At 44.5% G+C, this 21,275-nt stretch overlaps 1 protein-coding gene and 1 long non-coding RNA gene across 9 annotated transcripts in view; one reads left to right on the top strand and one right to left on the bottom strand.

Moving 5' to 3' along the window:
* CFAP74 (cilia and flagella associated protein 74) overlaps positions 1-21,275 on the top strand; it is a 96,445-nt gene that overhangs the window by 50,708 nt on the left and 24,462 nt on the right. For all 8 annotated transcript variants that reach the window (XM_077311954.1, XM_077311951.1, XM_077311949.1 and 5 more), the window contains 15 exons: positions 189-380; positions 2,107-2,280; positions 2,815-2,933; positions 4,294-4,360; positions 4,813-4,902; positions 7,304-7,477; positions 8,055-8,229; positions 9,073-9,194; positions 10,205-10,327; positions 10,665-10,786; positions 13,180-13,308; positions 17,971-18,058; positions 19,647-19,820; positions 20,685-20,818; positions 20,966-21,242. In XM_077311954.1, coding sequence (XP_077168069.1) covers positions 189-380; positions 2,107-2,280; positions 2,815-2,933; positions 4,294-4,360; positions 4,813-4,902; positions 7,304-7,477; positions 8,055-8,229; positions 9,073-9,194; positions 10,205-10,327; positions 10,665-10,786; positions 13,180-13,308; positions 17,971-18,058; positions 19,647-19,820; positions 20,685-20,818; positions 20,966-21,242 — 2,160 coding nt within the window. The remainder of the gene's footprint in view (positions 1-188; positions 381-2,106; positions 2,281-2,814; positions 2,934-4,293; positions 4,361-4,812; positions 4,903-7,303; positions 7,478-8,054; positions 8,230-9,072; positions 9,195-10,204; positions 10,328-10,664; positions 10,787-13,179; positions 13,309-17,970; positions 18,059-19,646; positions 19,821-20,684; positions 20,819-20,965; positions 21,243-21,275) is intronic.
* Positions 105-7,352, bottom strand: LOC143824564 (uncharacterized). The gene is made up of 3 exons (XR_013226798.1): positions 7,034-7,352; positions 2,705-2,834; positions 105-269 (listed from the first exon to the last, which is right to left on the bottom strand). It is a non-coding gene; the product is annotated as an uncharacterized LOC143824564 (long non-coding RNA).

The raw sequence follows: 21,275 nt of genomic DNA, 5'->3' as shown, positions 1-21,275 counted from the left end.
AGGAATGCATATTTTCGTATCCTCCTCCTAGTGTCCAAGCAACCTACCCATTTCTGCCATGTGTCGTCTCACCATATGACTGTTAGCATTATACAAACTCCTAGATTTTATTGTCAATGATATGTTAATTCCTGTTTCAAAATGGTTGCAGTTGGGGCAGTCATTGGACTTTTACTGTCTTGCTGTAGAAAACCTGGCGCACACCTTCACCTTGTTCTTCCCCGGAAGACAAGAATGATGTTCCTCAGGAGTCTTCTTGGAAAGCAACCCTAGAGATGGCCCATGAAAGCAAAAATGAAGGAAAGGAGGATGACTCAAGGGAGACTCTAGCCGAACCGGAGTTTACAGGACTTTGGGATCAAGAGTGCGATGTGTCCAAGGTTAAAACCTACGTCCATCTTAATATTAACTTTGGTTGGTTTTCATTTTAATCGAGCAAAGGATAGAATGCCTTCCCGTTTTATGGGGATTCCTCATCACGAAGAAAGGTAAAGCAGTGGGAAAAGTGTACGAAGGGAGCATTGGGAATAACAACCTGCCGCTTTAGGAGCTTCCAGGGCTAGAGCCAGGAACTGGGAAGTGGAGAATTCTTTATGCCTTGGTTTGATTCCGGAAGCAAAACCAAGTCAATCAGCAGAACGAATTTAGAGTCCTGTGGCCCCTTTAAGACCAAGAAAGTTTTTTTTTTAAAGGCATGAGCTTTCGTGTTCAAGCATGCTTTTCTCAGATACAATAGAATGGGATGGAAGTAAACTGACTGCTTACATCTCGTGGACCTGAGGAAGTGTGTGTGCACACAAAAGCTCATACCTCGAATAAAAATGTGTTGCTCTTAAAGGTGCCACAGGACTCTACATTTGTTTTGCTGCTTCAGACCAACACAGCTACCCACTTGAACCCATGTAAATCACGACCTCCAGAATCAGGGAGTAATTTGGGCAAGGAGAACTAAGTTGGGAAGCGTCCTTGCTCTCTTTCTGTTCTGCATAGGAAGGGAACTCATTACAGCACTGCCAGTCAAGGAACTGAAACGAATGCTGTTCTCAAAAGCGTTCAACGACAGGAAAAATTAGCCAGCTTAAGTCTTTGTTCAGATATTTGCAAAGACACATATCACTTCATGTTTGCCGGGCTGTTTGAGTGTTACAACCGAACATGACGTTTTGCTGAGTTGGTGATGAAGGTGATTTCAAGTGGAAAAAAAAAGAAAAGAAATGCTTTTCCACCCAGCATTGGAGACGGCAAAGTGCCTCTTGAATCCCATTGCTGTGTAATACCTAACGGCTCAGATCACAAATAAATAATGTACGTTCGCCGAGTGGAAACTTCTGTTTTGTTCCATACCCATCACCTTATTCTCCCGAGTCACGTGCAGCTTGGGAAAGTGTCTGGGCAAATATAAGGGGGAAAAAATTCAGGACAGGCGTGTTTAAAAAGAATTTACTTTTGTTTAGGAACCTTTCTAGAGATTCTGAAAGTGAAGCGAGGCCATTACACGACTAAAGATAATTTTAAAATTCAACAATGCATACCATGGAGGTTTGTCATCAGATCACCTCATGTTTTCTTTCGTGTTAAAAGCAGCTGGGGGTGGGGTGGATCAAGGCTGTGTCGTAGAAGAGCAGGGTTTACCGCATCCCTTGATTTCCCCCATAGAAATTGCTGCTGTTAGCTCCGGTAGAGGGTGGAGTGATTGCTATGGGGAAAACAGTAGAGGAGAAAAGGCTCCACCCCACTGATTCAGCCTTGATGCATATTCTGTGTCCTCCCCATCATGGCTGCTTTTTATGATTTAAGGTAACATTGGGAGACCTGATCACAGACCCCCGTCATAATGTTGAAGCTGCCTCTTACATGATTGATTCAGAGTTGTACCGTGTGGATGCTTGGATTTAAATTTGCATCTGATAAAAACTGTCTGCGTGTTCTGCGATTCCTTCTGTTGCCTCTTTCACACGAGCATCATAAGTGCCCAGAAAGGTTATCCAAAGCAGCTTTGACTTGAAAAATAAATATATAGATTGAAGCGTTCCAACTTCCCAAAACAGTCTTGCTATGTCATGCTAGCATGTACCCTGGCCTTCATGATGGTATCGTTCTGTGCAGGTGTCAGATGGCAGGAGGGATTCCAAACCTTTGGATGCCAGTAAACTGGAAAAGGCTATCTTTGCTCGAAACTTGGAGAAGCTGCACAGCGGAGTCATCCACAAACACCGAGTCTCTGGGCGCGAATTTAAGGGGTGCCCTTTCTACAGCAAGCCAAGCCTTATTCACTTCAAGGTTGGTGCACCTTTTACAGAAAGGGAATGGGATTTGGTTCTGTTAAAACCCAGACTCTAAGCCTGCTGCTGCTGATTAAAGGAAATGTGTATTGATTTCTGGGGACCTTCATTCATTCTCATAAAAAGCACAGCCATCTGTGCGCTCAGGGACTTCAGGAGGCTCACTTTGATTCCTGGTGTGGGTCAAGTGATAGACAAACTAGGTGAAGCTTAGAGATCCATGACTGGAGAGTAGCTGCAGACAGCCCAAATTGGATTAGAACTGTGATGTCTGGGGCAGGGAGTTAACCCTTTCTGCTCTTCCCTTTTCCTGATAATAATAGTTCTAGTGATGTTGCTCCTTCCTCCACTTCCTGTACCTGTATTCCCACCCCTCCCATCACTGCAAATTGTTCTGGGAGCAGCCAAAAAACTCCTTCCACCTGTCTGTCACTGAAGGGCGGGTCATTTGCTCACTGCCAGGGGCTTCACAGCAAGTCTCAAATCCTTAGCCGGGCTGCAACTTCAATAACAGATACTCATTCATTTCCAGGACTTTGATGTTGGTAAAACCTATAAAAAGAAGATGATTTTGATCAATGCATTCTATAGCATTAACTACTGCAAACTGGTGGGAGTCAGTGAACACCTCAAGGACTTCTTCACTGTTCAGTAAGTACACAAGGCATTAACTTGGTTGAGGCCAGACATATTTCCTTGGGGTCAGGGACCACCAACTGGTTGGTGTTTGCAGAGCAGAGTGTTCTTTGGGGGGTATAGAAAGGTGGTCTGTCAGGTAAACAGGGCCTGGACCATGAAGGGCCTTATGGATAAGCATCAGTACTTTAAACTATAGCCAATATACAGTATTTATTAACATGCATTGTTCTGATAAATTAATACCCAAATGACAAAACCATTAACATTTTAAGGGAAAAGCAGATCAGAGCATGAAAACCTAGAACTGCAGTTTCAGTTTGCATGAGGGAGAAGCAAAACTGAAATGGGGACTTTTTAAAGTGAAAACAACAAGGATGAGAAATCTGAAAACATCCTTCTTGCCCATCCCATTCCAAGATATGTGTGATGGGCAAAGTCCTTTTATTGCACACTCTTACCAGCTCACATTTGGTTCTTTTGGTGCAGGTATGGGAACCTGTGCTTGAATTCAGAATGTGGCATATACGCAAAATCACCTTGGCTTAGTTAATACCGGTGGTTCAAATGCAAATTCATTCTCTTGCCACACATATTAACCAAGCGCACGGATGGCTTTCTTGTCTCTGAGCCCTTTCCCCGAGAAGATTACAAGTTGTAGCAGATTTGCAGCTGGTGGTGGCTCATGTTAAGAACAGATCTGTGTGGATTGGACTCTGGTTCACTAATGCTCTCTTATCTCATCGCAAGATGAAAGCTGTAAATTAACAGCTTATTACAGCCAACCCGGCTTTGGCCAAGCAGTTCAGAAATTATGCCATAAATCAAACGGCAGCTTTTTTTATTTTCTTGCTGTCCTGTAAAAGTCTCAGGCAGGGATTTTCCTGCATTTCTAGTCCCCAAGCCCAAGGCAGGAAATTATATATGCTGAGCGAGTCTAAAAGTAATCCTAATGGTCATGTGTCGTTTAGTGAGCAATTATCTGTTTTCTAAAGACAGGAATGCATAGCACTGCACTTCGGAGCCAACTGTCAAAGATTCCGTAAACTGATCACGTGTCGTGCAACAAAGTATTTTCATGTCTGTAATAAAGAATATAAAAGAGCGCTCTAAAGCAAATCTTCAATTCAAAGACTGAGAGACAGTAAATTGCTTTCTTCGGTATCTCAGAAACATTGAGGTTTCAGTAATGTGCGCATATATTTAAATTCACAAGGCAATTAACCAGTTAAAAGGCAGATAATGAATCAAATCAAATTCTGGTTGAGGGTTTTATTAAAAGTGCTTAAAAGTGCTGTTTTCTGCGTGGTGCTGTTACGAGACCGCACGAACGTTCAAACTGTGACTGAATTCTACATTTTCATTACCATTGTAGCTTTGACCCTCCTGGCCCCATGTCTGCTGGAATGTCATGCGAAGTCGGTGTGACCTTTAAACCCATGGTAAGAATGATTCAGCTCATGAAGGAATACTCTCTGTGGGACTGCCCATGGTGGTTGGAAGCTACAGCTGGTGCACAAGGTAGTTCCCAGGCTGGCCTCTTAGACTGTACAGGTACATAATTAGTGGTTCCCAGTAGCTTCCCGTGCTGGTATTGACCTTGAAACAGCCTTGGACAACAATACCTCAAGAACTACCACCTCTGTACAAGCCTGCCATTTTGCGGCACTTTAATCAATCTATGATTTGGGCATGTCCGTCATAACCCTAGAGCATGGTTTGAAGGTACTTGATACAGCACTCTTGCTGCATCTAACCCGGTGAGGGTCAGGACGGCCCCATCTGACATTTTTCCTTGGAAACCTAAGCATCCCATCTGGAGTTGAGATATAAATGAAATTAAACTTACGGGGAGGGAAATAATAGCTTCACAGCTGCTTTCTCTACCTTTTAGATAAACGAAGATCTCGAAGGAGAAGTTGCCTTTCTATCTCATATTGGCTCCTTTTCAATCCCACTAAAATGTTCAACCAAGAAATGTGTGGTAAGTCATGTTCTTATCTTCCAGTCTTTGCATCAGGCAACTCTGTATAAGGGTGCTGGAAATGTTAGCCATTCAGTAAGAGGAAAGGAGCTGTAATCCCTGGGCTATCCTCTGGGTGCTTGTCTCCCCAAAATTCCAGTGTGTGGAGAGATCCTTACCTGGTTCTGGGGGTGAGGTTTGGGTGGCTCCTATAATACAGCACCGGATTATTCCTGAAAGGATTGGGTCTTGATTTTATAGCATTATACTGGTCCCCGAGCCCCAGCCTAGCCACAAGAATACAGGATGATTCTCTTGCATTTCAGTCTTCAGTCCTGTTTTGATCATTTCTTTTAAAGATTGCCAGGCACCAGTCCTACAAAAATGCATGTAGGTGGTTCCATTTAAAAGTGCATTTGAGTGTAATGCTAGAAGAGGAGAGCGCGTTCAGAAAATTGTGTCTAAAATTAGCCGTGCAATTGAAAAACAACATCATCTTAATATCTTCATCAGTTGACAATAAAAGTTTATGAACCATTGTTGCTTATCCATTATTATCAACCTTTGGAGAATTTTTTCTAACCAGATATCAGGAGAAAGGAGCTGTTATGCATTCATTTGTTAAGCTACTAGGTACCCATTTCTACTAAGGACAGTAACTACACGACAGTAGTCAAGGACAGTGTCTACATGAAACAGCTAGATAAGGGCATCTGGTGGAGGGGGACTATGGATTGGGGCTGCAAGTGCTGTTTCCTACCATGTGCTGTTTCCCCAGTTGAAAACTCCACTCCCAGTTGCTTTAAGTCAGCACCCGCACCACAAAATCTCAGTTATTTAATATCATATTTTGATCCCGCCCTTCCCCCAAGGGTTCAGGGTGGGTCACAGCAAGCAAAAAACAGACATTTAAAATTCTTCAAAAAAATTTAAAATACACAAATATTAAAAATGAAATTACTTCCACCGTTTCTCTAAAATTGTAAAAAAGTACTGCTGGATGGAGCATCCTTACTGCAAAAGAGAGGAGACAGGCTATATGAGAGAACTTATTTCTCAGATGGAAATTAACCAGATGGACTTAGGCAGGGGGGCTAGCCATAGTACTGATCTTACTTTACTCTAGGCCTCAGCCATGGGTCCGGAGGAACAGCTCTGTCTTAAGCCCTGGGGAACTGTTCAAGGCTTGGTATTCCTCACAGCAGAGGTGCTTCCCTTCTGACCCACTGAGAAGCCTTTCCTTGTCCCTGTCACCAGCTTGCCAAGAGATGAGCTGTTCCACTAAATTTGGATCCACCACCCCACTATGCTGGCACAAACAGACGGCAGAGCAGATAGGGCTCCTGGGGAGATTTCTGTTTGAGGGCTGCCTTTGGTTTGTCGGGGCTTCCTTTCCATACAGAGAACACTTCCTCGAATCTTTTTTTTTTGTTTTGTTCCTTTACTGTCAACTAAACCATGACACATTCTCAGAGCTTGGCACAACTAGCTTCTTGCCAGCTTTCCATAGCAATGAACATTGCCAAGTTTAGAAATGTGCCCCTTGACTTGGCAGCCAATTGCCAGGAAACGAATTGCTTAATAAATCAGTTGCTTGGATCTCATATTTTGTCACTAAATGTCACACTTAGCAGTACAACAAACACATCGAAATATCAAAATAGCTAAAGCTGTGAGCACAGTTAATGACCCAGTCCCCAGAAGACCTGCACCAAAGTAGAGATCAAGTGCTGGTGGATTGGGGAGCTAGAAGCTGACTTGGTATCACCAGTTCAGAAAACGTACCATTTAAATAGGCCAAAGAAATATGCCATGCTGTCACATCCCAGGCTCATCAGGGAAGAGAATAGGTCCACAGGGACTATGGCTTTGTGGTGGAACACACAAGTTGTCTAGGCTGGAGATCCTATGAGACCGAGACCTTAGGAGCCTGTAGTGTAAGATCAATCCTTTAGCAATGGCTGAGGGTAGTCCTAATTCAGGACTTGCCTATCCCAGTGGGCATTGGTAGGAAGCAGGATGGGACTCCTGTGTTCTGACTTGGTAAGTAAAAAGGCAGGCTTATGAATATTTTAAATAAATAAAGCTCCCCCCCAACTACACCAATGCTTCTCCCTGCCTCCCTACTTTGTGGTATAAATATAAAACCTACCTCTGTTACAATGGCTGTCTTATTTTAAACTTGCTTTCTTTTGTCCTCTCCTCACACATACACACACACTTCCCATCATTCACACATGCACAGAACTGGCACCAGAGAAGCTCCGTGTATTGTGTGGGTGTGTCACTCTGTGCCATTGTCTTTTGAAGCGACAGTAAGGACTGTAAGGTCACGTGCTTGTAACGGTAGGCGTTCATTTAACTGGCATTGCTTGCCTATCTAGGGCAGTGATAATTGTGGGTTTTTCTCCCCTTCTTACAGCTGGCACTAGATAAAGAGCTCATTGACTTCGGCACTCATGTGGTGGGAGAGACAATTTCACGGACCATCACCTTGACGAACTGCGGGGCCTTGGCAACGCGGTTCCAACTTCACAGATCATCCGGCTTAGAGGCTACGTACATTGTGACCTCACCGCCTTCCGTCGAGAGAGCGGTTAGTCTGAGGACGTGTATATATATATATATCAGATGGTCTTGCGAACCTCAAAATATGCATTTTTCCTTTTATTTTTGCACGTGTGGAGGCCGTGAGCCTTGAAGACCTGTGCTGATGGATAGGGAGATGGAAAGCATATCTCTTGGTTAATTTCGAGTTTTATATCACGAAAACTTGAAATTAATAGAGATTCTTTTCCAGGCAAATGTCCCAATAATTTGGATGGGAGCCACAGGTTCCAAATCTGGCAAAATTGTTCAGAAGTGTTTCGAGCAAACCTACATGACCAAGCCCTTTGCCCACTACTCCTTCCTATCAATTTCCCTCCATTGTTCTAGTCCTCATATTATTGGGGGACTTTATTCAACTATGGATGACACTGGTCATATACCTTGACACGGACTACCTCTACCACCCAGCAGACATCTCCAAGACAGGCATGCTGCAGTTCATCTTCCTAAAAGGTGCACATTCTCCTTTTCAAGAAATCCATTTTTCTTTTTGCATGACCATCAGAGGATTTTTGTAGAGATAGATGGCCTCAGGTTTTGTTGATAATGTGTTTCGTCATTAGGTCTCTGCACATATGGCTGGCAATATCTTCATTGAGAAACCTGACAGCACTGGTTTGGCTGAGTCTGCTTCTGAGAAGGGAAACATTTCTTTTCTCCATTCTGAAGAACTTATCCAGCATATCAGCCTCCCGGAGAGGTCGAAAACAGACCTCTCTGTTTTCACTAGTCATTCAGGTAAACTTTTGGTTTAAGAAACAGAAGGTAAATGCTAGTGGTGTAAGCATGGGGAGAAACATTTCTCTCAGGTTTTATTAATCTGCAATGCAAACTGCTGGGCCTCCCCTCAAAGGATCCTGGGAATTGTAGGTTTTTTATTGTAGAGAATTCTCTGTTAGAGCCCTTTACCCTAAAGACCTCTTATGTGGGGAGAAATAGAGGCCTGTTAATCTCATGGGCAGATCTTTCAGACTGCATTTCTGCTGCCTTACCACTCTGCGCCACAAGAGGCTCTTAGTTAATGTTTAGGAGTGCTCAAAATACAAAAGCCAAGTTATAATTTTATTTTTAGTAGCATTACTATCAGCACACCAGGCCTTGATGCTCACAGGCTTTCAAAGGACTAATGCTCCAAAGCATGCGAGTTGGAAAGTTCAAATCATTCAAACAATTTGCTAGGTAGAATTTTAGAGAGGCTCTCTCTCTCTCTCTCTCTCTCTCTCCATCCTGCTTGCACTTTGCATTCTGCAAGTTTTTTTTTTTTTGGGGGGGGGTATCAGGGCTGCCAGCTCTGGGTTGAAAAATACCTAGAGATTTTAGGGGGTGACTGACTAGCTAATGTCAGAACATACTTTCAGTAGTCTTAAATGAACATAAGGGAATAGATTGCTCTGCTCTTGCCAAGAGACACCATCCCCATTGTCCAGTTCCTCTGCATGTTGAGGAAGAATGCGTCTCGCACCCTTTTGCAGAGGTCAGCAGAGGGTTACGTTGGCCTTGTTTGGATTAAGGAAGAAGCCCCCAAAGCACTGCGTATTACTTGTTCATGACAACCCCGGTCCTCCTTTGTCACCCTTCTAGGAACAGGCAGTGACAAGGTTTCCACGATGGAGTTAACAGAACAAAATACACTGTCCTCTCTGAATGCGAGCCCCCTGGACCAACAGCCCCATGAAGAACTCGCTGAAATTACACCGGGCAAGGTATTAAATGGACGGATGGCAGCAAGCCTGCTAATTTCTGCAAGCTTATCCATGCATGGAGAGAGCAAGAGTCATCCTGACATAAGCAGCAAACCGTCTCCCCTCCTCCCCATGACTTCACTTTAAGTGCATGTGTGAATGCACGTGTACGTGTATCCCTGACTCTGAGGGCTGATTCACACATTTGTGTATGGCACAGTGTCTCTATCTTAAGGGTAGATGTCTTTACTGCCTATAGTTAGGTCAGTGTTTTATATTGATAACTTAGTGTACTGGTGATTTAGAGATCATGTACTGTTTGGACATTGCTTCGCTTTCTTTTATTGTATTTCATTATTGTCGGAAACGTCTTCGAAACATAGACTCAAAAGTGTGTATATACCTATTTTACCTAAAGACGAAGACTATTCACTGAGCTCTTGTGTCCATACCTGTCGTTCTGCTAACCTCTTGCAGTTCTAGTGTATATTGCCGTTGTCCCTGATCATGGGCACCAGTCACCATCAAGCTGCTAAAGTGGTCTCTAGCCCACTAAAGCTGAAATCACAAGCAATCTCTTAAGACTTCCAAGTGCCCCAAGTTTCTTGGTCATCAGTCTCAACCCTGTATCCCAATTCCAGAGGCCCAATTCTCTCAGCCCACAGATTACGCCAATGGCACAAATTAAAGAAGTAACCATAGTTTTGTTCAAGCATTTGTTTTTTTTTAAAGTATGGATTACTGCTTGACCCAGACTTGAGGGATGCATGAAACATTGTCCTTTGGGCTTCCTCTTCATTTTCTGAAATGAAACGTTGAGATTCCATATTACTAGTCTTGTAGGATTTCGCTCCTTTCTCTCCTTTCTCTCTTTCTCTCTTTTCCTTTCCTGTTTGGAGTCTGGTCTTCTTTATTGCACGCTCTTCCCAACTTGAGGTTACCTTCACACAAGAGACAGCATGGAAATCACTGAAAACCATTATCTGAAAGCCAAGCTTTTGTTTCTCTTTCTGTTTTACTTTGCCGTTTAGGTTACAGAAGGTGATATCGGACCCTTCAGCTCTGTCAAACTTCACATTATATTCACTCCAGCGGTTCCTGGGGATGTCCGTGCCGAATTTGGGATTACTTTTGACAACCCTGATTGTGATCCAGTGAGTGTCTCCCCCCCCCCACCCCTGGCCACCTGCCCAGTGCTAGATTTCCTTGTATGCAAGGAAAACGGGTGTGAAAAGCCTTTTCTGCAGGGTCAGAATTGATGGAGACTCAAGTATGAGAATACAGGCTTTTTAATCCAGATGCATTTTCTGGCTATTTAAAATATATATATACCTACCCGCACACATTGGATCATGCACTTTCAATGCACTTCAAAAGCAGATTTTCCTATTCTGCCCAAGAAAATCCAGCTGCAAAAGCACACGGAGGGCGCATTATCCATGTGGGCGGCCTGCTTCCCCTTGACTTTTCTTGGCATCACTTTGTGTTTAGCTGCGCTTTATTGCTGTCGCTGTCTCTGTGGCTGTTCCTGTGTGGGTGCCCAATCCAGATGTCGACCTCAAGATCTGCATGTACGACAGGCTGTATCAAGACTGCATCATTGTTCAAAGTAGGTGAGTGAGCCTGTTAATACAATTCATGTACTATTAATACAACCAGTTTTATTCACAAGTAAGCATGACATCCTTTATACTTTTTTCTTTTGCCATCAAGGCAATGGCTGGCTTCCTCACAAGGTTTTCAAGGCAAGAAATAAACGGGGGGTTGGGTTTGCCACTACCCACCTCTGTGTAGCAACCCTGGACTGCTCATCCAAGTATTACTCGGGCTGACCCTCCTTAGCTTACGAGATCTGTGCATTTTTTTTTAATGTGGTTCATTGTCGATCTTTTTAAGTAATAGTTTATTTAGCTGCTTAACTAAATGTTCATGCTACTGAAAACTCAATATAGAGAGCTTTTTGGGAAGATGGAAGTTATTGTAACATAAAATTATCTTTTAATAAAATCTCCCAAAGGGCTAACAAACATCAAAATCCAATACAAACGACCAAAATAAGCGCAGAATAATCCTTGTGGAGGAAATTCACAGCTGGCGCTAGGTCCACGCGTGCTGGGGAGCAGCCCAGTTGATTCCTGTCCGCCCTCTGATGGCCATTTGGAAGCTAGAAGGAGGGAGTCCCAGCTGGATCTTGGCATGATGGATGGGTGCCTGGGCTGCTTCATGTCTGCCCTCTGATGGCTTTGGGGAACCGGAGCAAGGGGTTCCCAGCTGGATCCAGGCCTGACAGAAGGGTGCCCAGCTGCTTCCTGTCCGCCCTCTGATGGCCTTATAGATGACTTTCGGGAACTGGAGGGAGGGGTTCCCAGCTGGATCCAGTCACAGTGGAAGGGTGCTTGGCTGTTTCCTGCGTTTCCTCTAATACAGATGACAGCTGGAAGCATGATCTCAGGCATCAACTATGATTATAATATAACCCTCACCAAGTGTGGGCATTATTTTCATAGAAATTTTAGAATATTGTCTCTGAGCAACGAGCATCCTCCCTCTCGCAAGGTCTGTGTGTTTCAGTCTTTGCTTGTTAGAGAGGCTTGTATCATCTCCCATGACCAGCAGCTGCTTGCTCCCACCTCTCTTTAAATCGACACATTCTGCTGGCTAGGATGAGCGTTCCTATTTTTGTCTCCCTTTTCTTTCCCGCTGTTTTAAAGATTCTATTTAAATGCAAACAAATAGGATTGATTTTTATTTATTTTCCTTCCTCCCTTCCTCCTCCTCTTTTTTTTTTTTTTTTACTATTTCTGTTGGAAGGCATATATTCCGAACTCCTTACTAGAATTAGATACCGCTGAGATTCTTCACAGTTGGAAGGAAATGAGTAAAGCCGTTATCTCTGAAATTCAGCTTACAAATGTGACAAGCGTCAGGTTATGTAAGAGATTTTCCTGGGTCTAGATAACCCCCGCTCCCAGACGCGAGATTAAAAGTACAGAGGCAGGGTAATTTTTCGATCCAGTCGTGGGATTCATCCTCCCAATGTAAATCTCAGGTTTTGAGGTGTTCCTTTTGGAAAGCTGTCAAATCACATTGTCCGCGACTTGACCCAGACCTTTAGTTTTAACAGATGCCAACACCAGTTTCTTTGTCCGCTGCCAACCGCGTTAGGTAACCTGTACAGGCTGAATCCTCTCTCAGCTTTAGAACAGCTTCCCAGATGGCTTGCTTTTGTTGTCTATGCATTGGGTCTGAAATTTTGAGAAACACATCTCCCAGGACCAAAGGCAGCGTAAAATTTAAAAAAGGCAGACCACCCAGAGGGTACAGGATCCTAGAGGAGGATAAAAAGACAAGCAGCTCTGAGGACCCTTCTGCCAATTCTGATTTCACTGCCCACTGCCATCCATGTCGCTATCCACTTTTAAGGACTAGGGCTCGGCAAGGGGGTCAGTTAGGGACTGAAGGGAAATTGCTTCCTCTGATCCTTAGTGACACCCTCAAGCTACAAGGGAATCAGAGATCCTAATGAGCTAGCATAAACTAGAATAGGATGTGTGTTGAAATCAGAGCTGGCTGTGCATGCCATGCAGTGACCAAATACCCCAACTCTCACACAGCATGGGGAGAGAGAACATTGTACCGCTGCAGTTCAGGGCTAGACGAGTCTGACTGACTACTCAAAGCAATTGCAATTGACTAGTGATGTTCTGGGCCATGTTTCTCATCTAGACCCACACCTTAGCCTTGTCCTTCTATTGTGCTATGAGGGGGGGGGCCCTAACTGTTTCGTTCCTCCCTGTGATTCCTTATGATCATCCCCCTCCCCCACAATTTTTTTTTAATATTTACTGTCTCTCAGCCTTAGTTGGCTTTGCTTCTCTATCAGCCTAAAGTAAAGTACAGTGCTCGGTTTCTGGTCTACCAAGGGAAAGGTAGACGAATCCCGCCAATTCTGTCAGGAGAGCTGAGGCCAGCTTTAAGCCCATTCAAGTCTTCTTTCCTTCTACAGAGCATCATCTGCATTGCGCTTGAAGTTTGAGGTTTGCAAGGAACTGGCCAATCACATGGAACTGCTTCCAAAGACAGGCTACATTCAATCTCATTCGTCCTTCAGTGTGCAGCTGAAATTCCTGCCAAGGTAAGCCCCAAGCCCCTTCTTTCAATTCCACAGATAGGCCTAGTTTTCAGCCGGATAGCCATATTGATCTGCATTAGAAGACCAGTAGCGCCTTAGACGCCAACTAGATTTCCAGGGTATGAGCTTTTGCAAGTCAAAGCTCCCTTCGTCAAACAGGGCGTCTGCTGTTTGTGTGAAGGATTCTTGATGCAGGGTGGACACTGCGCCTTCATGTTTGCCTGTCCAAATGAGCCTTCAAACAAGGGAAACGGACTAGATTTTCCATATTCAAAGGAAGTCGGTGGCAGTGGGGGGAGGATTGATGACTTCAGCAGGAAAGTGCTTCATAAAAATGAAGCATTTAGTGCGGCACTTGGAGCATTAGTGACGGTGGTAGAACATCCTACAGTGGTGATAAAAAGTGTCATTCTTACGGCCAACGGATGGTTCTCAAGGCAAGAGAGAAACAGAAGTGGCTTGCCGTTGCTTGCCTCTCCCTAGCACCCTTAGACTTCCTTGGCAGTCTCCCAGCCAAGTCCTAACCAGGCCAGCCATGCTTAGCTCCCGAGATCAGATGTGATTAGGCTAGCCTATCTTAAACAGTCCATAAGAATGAAGTTTGAGTCCAGTGGCACTTTCCTGACCAACGAAGTTTAAGTCTGGGTAGAAATGTTTATGTGCATGCACACTTCTTCATAAGAATGTTTGTCTTGATACCATACAGTTAAAAAGGTCCTCAGCTCTTCCCCTTCTTGACTCTCTTTCTGCTTGGCTTCTGGGATTGTTGCCAGGTGCCCAGGAAGGAAATTGATTTGGATCACATCCCCAGTCACTGCGGGGTTAGCCGCAGCATGAAAAAGTCTTCTCACGATTAACCTTGCAAGCAGAGTAGAAAAAGAGTTTTTTAGGAGATTTCGCACAGACACACCTCCTAAGAACCACGGCTTTCCGGGAGAAACCTACAAATTAACAGGCTTATTCCATCAAGGATGTCCTGAATGTTTCTTAAAACCTTGTCAGGGCTGCCAGTTTGAGAGTACAGCCACAGGCCAAGGGAGGCAGAAAAGTGATCGGCAGGCAGGCAGAAACGTTCACTCTGAAGACCTTGCTTAGATTTTGAAGAGCCAGGCCAGAGTCTGAGAATGTATTGGCCCCTGGTCACCTGACCACCCTGAGTGTAACCCCTCCTCCTGACTGCTGGCCTTGAAATCCCCTAAATGGCACTTTTTTGAAATCTCCCAAATGGCACCTCTCTTCCAGGAAGCTATCAGAGAGTAAGGCTCATGCCAAAGTCCCCAGATTTTTTTTGCGGGGGGGGGATTTTTTGCATGGTAGAGGGTGCTGCCTTGAAGTGTAGTGTAGACTCCTTCTTTGGAAGTTTTTAGGAGGAGATTGGATGAGCACCTGTCAGGACTCTGTGATTTTCAAGTCTCCAAGGTTTGGGGGCTGAACTGGATGATCTTTTGTGGTATCTTCCAAATCTGGGTGATTCTGTGTTCAGTCTCTGGTGTCTCCAGTTCAATGATCTTCAATGGTATGGCTAAGAAGGAGATTTCTTGAATTTCACAATCACAGAGAGCCACTGCCAGTCAGGAGACATTGTTGAGCCAGACAGACTCTAAAAGGGCTGTTTAAATGTGTGTTTTGAATAAATTGCCAAGGCTGTATTGCACTACAAACCAAAGGAATGCAAGCGAGGCATGTCTCTTTCTACAGAGAATGCCCGTTTTGTTGCGGCGAGAGAGATTCTGTTGTTAAGACCGTTCCCAGTTCCTGAACTTCAACTGTTGCAAAACACTGCTACAGTTTTGTCAAGTGGATAAAAGCACACAGCTTGGATTAAAAATGTTAATCTGCGCTTGTGTATGTGGGGTTTTTTTGTTTGTTTGTTTTGAAATGGGAGGAAAAGCTTCAAAAAGGAGATTTGACGAGATTAAGGCAGTTCTGAGTCATGAAATAAGTACCAGACTGGTGGCCCAAAGAGAGGTCAGTTAAAGAGTGCATGTTGGGAAGGCTAAGCAAGGGACACAGAGGAGAGATGGGGGTTGGAAGTGCTGACCCCAGTGTACCTGGTGTGGAAATGTTTTGTTGGGTTCTGCTTTCCTTAGCAGATTGTTCAAGTTGTCATTTGCATGGGCAGCTCAAGAGCACTTCCGTCATGAGGAAAGACCCAGGCTTTTGCTTCGCAATTTCAGTGGCCCAGTTCTAAAGGCCCAAACAGCTTTGGAAAGGGATGCCTGAAGGCTTTTGCAAGATGGGACAGTGGTGGGAAGGGCCAGCAAGTCCCAGCTGGTGTACGGTGGTGACAAGAGAGAACAGAAGTGGTTTGCCATCACCTGCCTCTAAATAACAGCCTGGGATTTCCTTGACCGTCTCCCATCCAAGAACTATCTAGCGTCATCCTTGTGATTTTTACACTTCTTTCAAAATTGTACGACCTTTTCCAGCTGTCTTTGGAAGGGAAATGTGAACCAAAACGAAGAACCGCAGCTGCTTGGTTCTTCGAGACCAACACGATTTTGTGAGCATAGGTTTGCAAGAGTCAGAGCTCTCAAGAGGGCATACCCCGTTTGTCTCTCACATACTCCTGGCCTCGAAGCTTGCTGCTGAAGTGACAAAGTGGCTTCATCCTAAGACCATTGATTTGGCTAGATCAATATTGCTCTTTCTGACTGACCGCAACTCTTGGGCCGAGAATGTGTGTGTGAGCGTGTCTCAGAGAGTCTTGTAACCATTGATGCTGGGGATTTAATTTGGGATCAGGTGGTTCCCTAGTGAGCCACTGGTCTCTCCTCTTATTGCTAAAAACTATTCCCTTGGGTGTACAACTTGGCCTTCTGCATTTTGCCAGTTGAAGATTCTTCCCCTGGGGCCTGTGGAGAATTTGGAAACCACACTCCTTCAACACTTTTTTGTACTTTCCACTGTATTATGCATCCCATTGGGGAGGGGGTGGGAACTGCGTGACCTTCTGCAAACTAGCTAGTGGCACATTCATTCCGAGCAGATGACTGTGAGCAGAAGATGGAACATGGTCTCCATGGAGACATGACGGTGGGGGAACTTCACCCCATGATTGAGGTGCCCGTGGATTATAAATAGAGAAAGAGCTCTAAAAATGATACTGTACATGTTCTCATTTGGCTAAAACTCTCTAACCGGGCTTATGCTGGCGAGAGGCTCTGGCACGCATAAGCCCACACGTCCCTTCTCCATGGTAGGCAACCAGACAGGCGGGGATGGTCTTTGACTCCTCCTGCAGTCCGCCCTTCTTCCCGTATCTGCATGGCGCTGCCATCCCATTGATACTGACTCAGAGGAGCTGGTAATTAATTAACATCAATGTCAAAAGGAACAGATTGCTCAAGATGGGTCTCTCATCTGTGCTCTCGGCTGCAGCTGGGCCTGAGGAAGCTTCCATACCGATTACAAAGCAACTTTCGAAAGCCTTATTTATAGCCGGCAGTGTTACTGCTGGGGGGGAAGAGCAACATATCGGTTAATGCTTTCTTAAAACGCTGGTAAATACAACATAGCCCCTTAATCAGCTCCTTTAGTAATGCAAGCTGAAAACACTTACGAGGCATTAATGAGAATTACAGACATAGAAATAGCAGGCGAGGCCCTTCAGTGTCCTGTTTCGTAATATCCTGTTGGGGTTTGGTACTTAAATAATACGCCCTTGCACAAAATGAGCCCGGATTTGTCCTGTTTGCATGGGCCAGATCTACTGCAGTGGCTGCAACAGCACCTTTGTTGTTATCGCAGGTTAGGCAACGCAGGACAATGACATTTGAAACCTGTCAACAGTTTTAAGGCTTCTCCCAGTATTCTCATCCAAATTTTCTCCCCACATTTTGGCATTATTGATTTATATTGCTGAATTTTGAATCAAGAGTACACATACACAGCCTGCTGCAAGTTTCAGTCCCTTTGGTTTACGTGTACAGAACAACCGCCGCATTCTCCCCCATCTTCCATCTGCCCCCACCTTTTGGCAAGGTGGTAACCCAGGGACCAGATGGCCAGAGCACGGCTGCCATGGGATGTTTGGTTGAGTCATCTGGAGCAATTGACTCTGCAGGTACCTTTCCACAGTACACCTGCTCTCCACTCGCCTCATGCTAGGGTGTGGGTTGACTGGGGGTGGGCTGCCGGGGTTGCGGATGGCTCAGGCTCCCATGAAAGGCAGTCAGGCGTCTTTTGATCTCTTCCAACTCTTGTCACTCATTTCAACAGGATCTAATTTCACAGGAGGACCTTCTGTGGGCTCCTCCACAGTTGGAAATGCTGATGATTTATAATTACAGAGCTAAAGCAGGGTATTCTGAAATTTCTCGTAACCAGGACATAACTGCGTGCAGGTTAAAATCTGAGATTTTTAAAGGTGACAAGTCACTGGGCAATATCAGCCATCTTCTTTCAGGTCTCTACAGTTCCGCTTTTGACAGGGTAGCAAAGGAAGGGAAAACATGTTGTTGAAATAATAATGCTTTTCAGGACAATCCCTCCTAATACGATAACTTTGTTTTGCCTGCCTGTAATTTTCCTCATAGCTTAAATCCACAAGGATTTTTATTAGCTCCTCCAGCAATAAAGAGCTTAAATACCTTCTTAACATTGGATTCCTTTGATTTTGTCGTCTTAGGTGTTTAATGAATATGCATGACTTTCCCATTGCAGGAAATCTCTTCCGGAAGATGCAGGAAAATACTTTGATGAGCAGACCAGGGTCTTGGAAGTCCCAATGACTATAGTAGTCTCTGATCAGGTCAGTGGTATTCAGCTGCTGATCACACAAGTCTCTTATGCTAAGTCAGCCTGCTGGTTCTGTAGGCTCTCTCCTAAAACTGCTCCCTAAAATCCTTTAATGGGAGATGGTCCAGATGGGACTTGGAAACTTTTATGTGCAAAGCATGAATTAATTTGATTTGTTTATATAACATTTTGGCCATCGCAAAGTCTTTTAATGGGTACTTTAAAGTCTTTTAATGGGTATCTTAATGGGGATAAGACTATTGTGACCCGCCACGAGCCTACGGGGAGTGGCGGGAAATAAATCTAATTAATAATAATAATAATAATAATAATAATAATAATAATAATAATAATAATAATAATAATAAGGTAGTTTACAGCTCCAAACCGCACCAAAAAATGGTGTAACACAAAAGGAAAGGAGGGTCAGAAAGGGAAGAGGAGGAACAAGCAAATGCAGGCATTAATTCTTCCATAATTTATAGTCTGGACTATGTTGATGGCCTGCTTATTGGTCACCCAGGATAGGGTTATTGACTGGCCTTCAACTGCTGGAATGATGGGCAGCACAGCATTATCCCAAGCTGAGTATGTTAGCTGGGTCTCACTGGCTGGGACAGGCAGGAAAACATTGGCATCTTGCAGCTGTTTGTCAGCACCAGCAGGAGCAGCCCAGGTTGACCTTGAAAGAGGGAAGTGAGGCCAGTCTTTTAGACAAATGCAAGGGTTCCCTGTGGGGTGTGGATTGTGGAAAGGTATCTAAATCCCTGCAGCCATCAGGGCACAGCGACAGAGATCAGGGACTGAATAACACAACAGCGGTCAGGCTATGTTTTCCAGGACATTGGAGAGCTCCTGGAGACAGAGTTGATGAAGCCTAGAACTCAGCTGAAGCCATTTAGCGTGTGATTATTGTAATCTTCTTGGTTGGAAGTAGTCAGGCATTGCAATTATTTGACACTTTGTATGATTTAGAAACTTCTAGAAACAACCAAGTGTGCTTCCAAGCTACTAATTAATTTCTGGCTGAATCTGGAGTTCCAAATGACATGGTGGTGTTTCTGAAGTGGGTATTCTCCACTGCTCTTTCTGTTGTGCCCAAATGTTGTAAGAGGTATCGTGCTCAGTTGCCACAGTAGACAGGTGGGCATATAAATATTTTTAAAATTAAGTCATTGCAACTTTTTGTCCATTTATGTGGAGAAAAGATATCTCATCTTCTGCATCACAGACTGGCAATTTTATATCGATAAAACTCTGCACCCCCTTCTACACACACAGAATTTATGGAGTTGTAGGCACAGTTGTATCAAGCTTGTCCACGTGGCTTTTCTCCAGTGGGCCAGGAGCATATGTGCATTGCACTAAAATACTGCACAACAAGAATTGCCATATGAACAATCACTGCCTTAATTCCAAAGTTAATTTTACAGATTCTCCAATTTAAGCCAGAATTGAGGAGTGGAATACATTGCAATCTGAAAGGAATAGGAAGTATGCACTAATCCCAGACTATGGGAAACAGGGACCTTTTCAGATGGTAGGGGACCCACTGATACCTCCAGGGGTTCTCACTCTGGGCTTCTCTGTTTTTGTTTCAGAGCAAGCCAGTTGAATTTACTGTCCATGCGATCGTCACCACTTCTGATGTGGAGATCAGTCCAACAGAAGTGGATTTTGGATACTGTTCTATCTATGAAGCAGTCCAGACCACAATCATGCTCACAAACAAAGCTATTCTACCCCAGGAGTTTGGCTTTGTTGGACTCCCAGAGGTATGTCCTTGTTTCTTAGTTAATACTTGTATTTATTTATATAGAGCCTGAACAACTAGGGTTTGAGTTCCCAGCAAAAGGTTCCATGAGAACTAGCAGTAAAAGAGAGAATGAATTATGATTGGTAGCCATTTTGTGTGTGTGTGAGAGAGGAAGGGAGGGTGAGAGGAAGGGAGGAGGGAGACAGAGAGAGAGAGAGCTGATCCCTGTGCAGTTTTGTGTACTGCTACAACACAAATTCTAGAAATGGTAAACCAAAAATTATAGAATCATAGAATCATAGAGTTGGAAGGGTCCATACAGGCCATCTAGTCTAACCTCCTGCTCAACGCAGGATCAACGCAGGATTATATAGCAGATATGGTTGCTTCTTAGGCATTGTTCCAGCCAGCTTGACTTCAAGGACTTCATTGTCCTTCCAGTCCAGCATAAATAATGGTGTCAGGAGGAGTCATTCTAGAAGGTAGAAGCCCCATGACTTGTAGCTTCAGCTTACATGTAGACTTGTTACTTTCTGGTTCTAGTCCCAATCAATCATGGCCATATATTGCTTGCTTTCAAAATAATTACATTAACACTAGGCCTAGAAGAAGCTGAATTGTGCAATTTGTATAAATACAGCAGCTTGAGCACCAATATGCCCGATTTCTGTGATGTTCCGTAATGTATTCTGCAATTTTTTGCCATTTTGTGTAATTTATTTAGCAGGGGATAGACACAGCCCCCGGGCCTGGCTATCCATTCACAATAGAACAAAGAACCCCTAGTCTAGATTTGTGGGCTGGCCACGTGTACCAGCTCTGCTTCCTTCCGTGTGATGCATCCCTCACGTCCTTCATTTTCTTTTTTCTTGTCCTGGAAAAGTTTGTGGAAATTGAGCCCAACGATGGATTCGGCACTCTCCTCCCCCTGGAAAGTTTGAGCCTGGACATAATCTTCAAAGCCAACAAGGCGAAGGAATACAGCTTCGAGCTGACCTGCAAGACCGAGATCAATAGGTTGGTGCAGTCCCAAATGGGCAGTAGGAATAGGTGGCTGCTTGGGAAAGCATGCAGTGGGATGCCAGGCTTATCACAGAACGCTCTCAGGTCTTGGCAAAAGGCTGACTGCGCACTGCAACCATGTCTGTTTGGTTCCGTTTTTAGACAGTTCAAGCTGTTGTGCAAAGCCATTGGCGTCCACCCTCCGCTGGAGCTCTCGCATTCTTTGGTTCAGTTTTCTGCCACCGCTCTCAACGACGTGTCGACGGCCACCCTCTTTGTGATCAATAACCATGTCAGCCTCAACAAGTTCACCCACGCTGTCCCAAGGATTGGCAAAGGAGACATCGCCCCCGTCGGGCCCACATCCTTCCAGTTTATCATCCCCGAAGACTCCCCCATCACGATTATGCCATGCGTTGGGACCGTTCAGCCTGGGAAGGTAAGTTCTCTGGGGTCAGGTTGAAGATCCAGA

Source organism: Paroedura picta, chromosome 15, assembly GCF_049243985.1.
Source record: "Paroedura picta isolate Pp20150507F chromosome 15, Ppicta_v3.0, whole genome shotgun sequence".
Classification (NCBI taxonomy): Eukaryota; Metazoa; Chordata; class Lepidosauria; order Squamata; family Gekkonidae; genus Paroedura; species Paroedura picta.
This window is presented reverse-complemented; position numbering and strand designations above follow the sequence as displayed.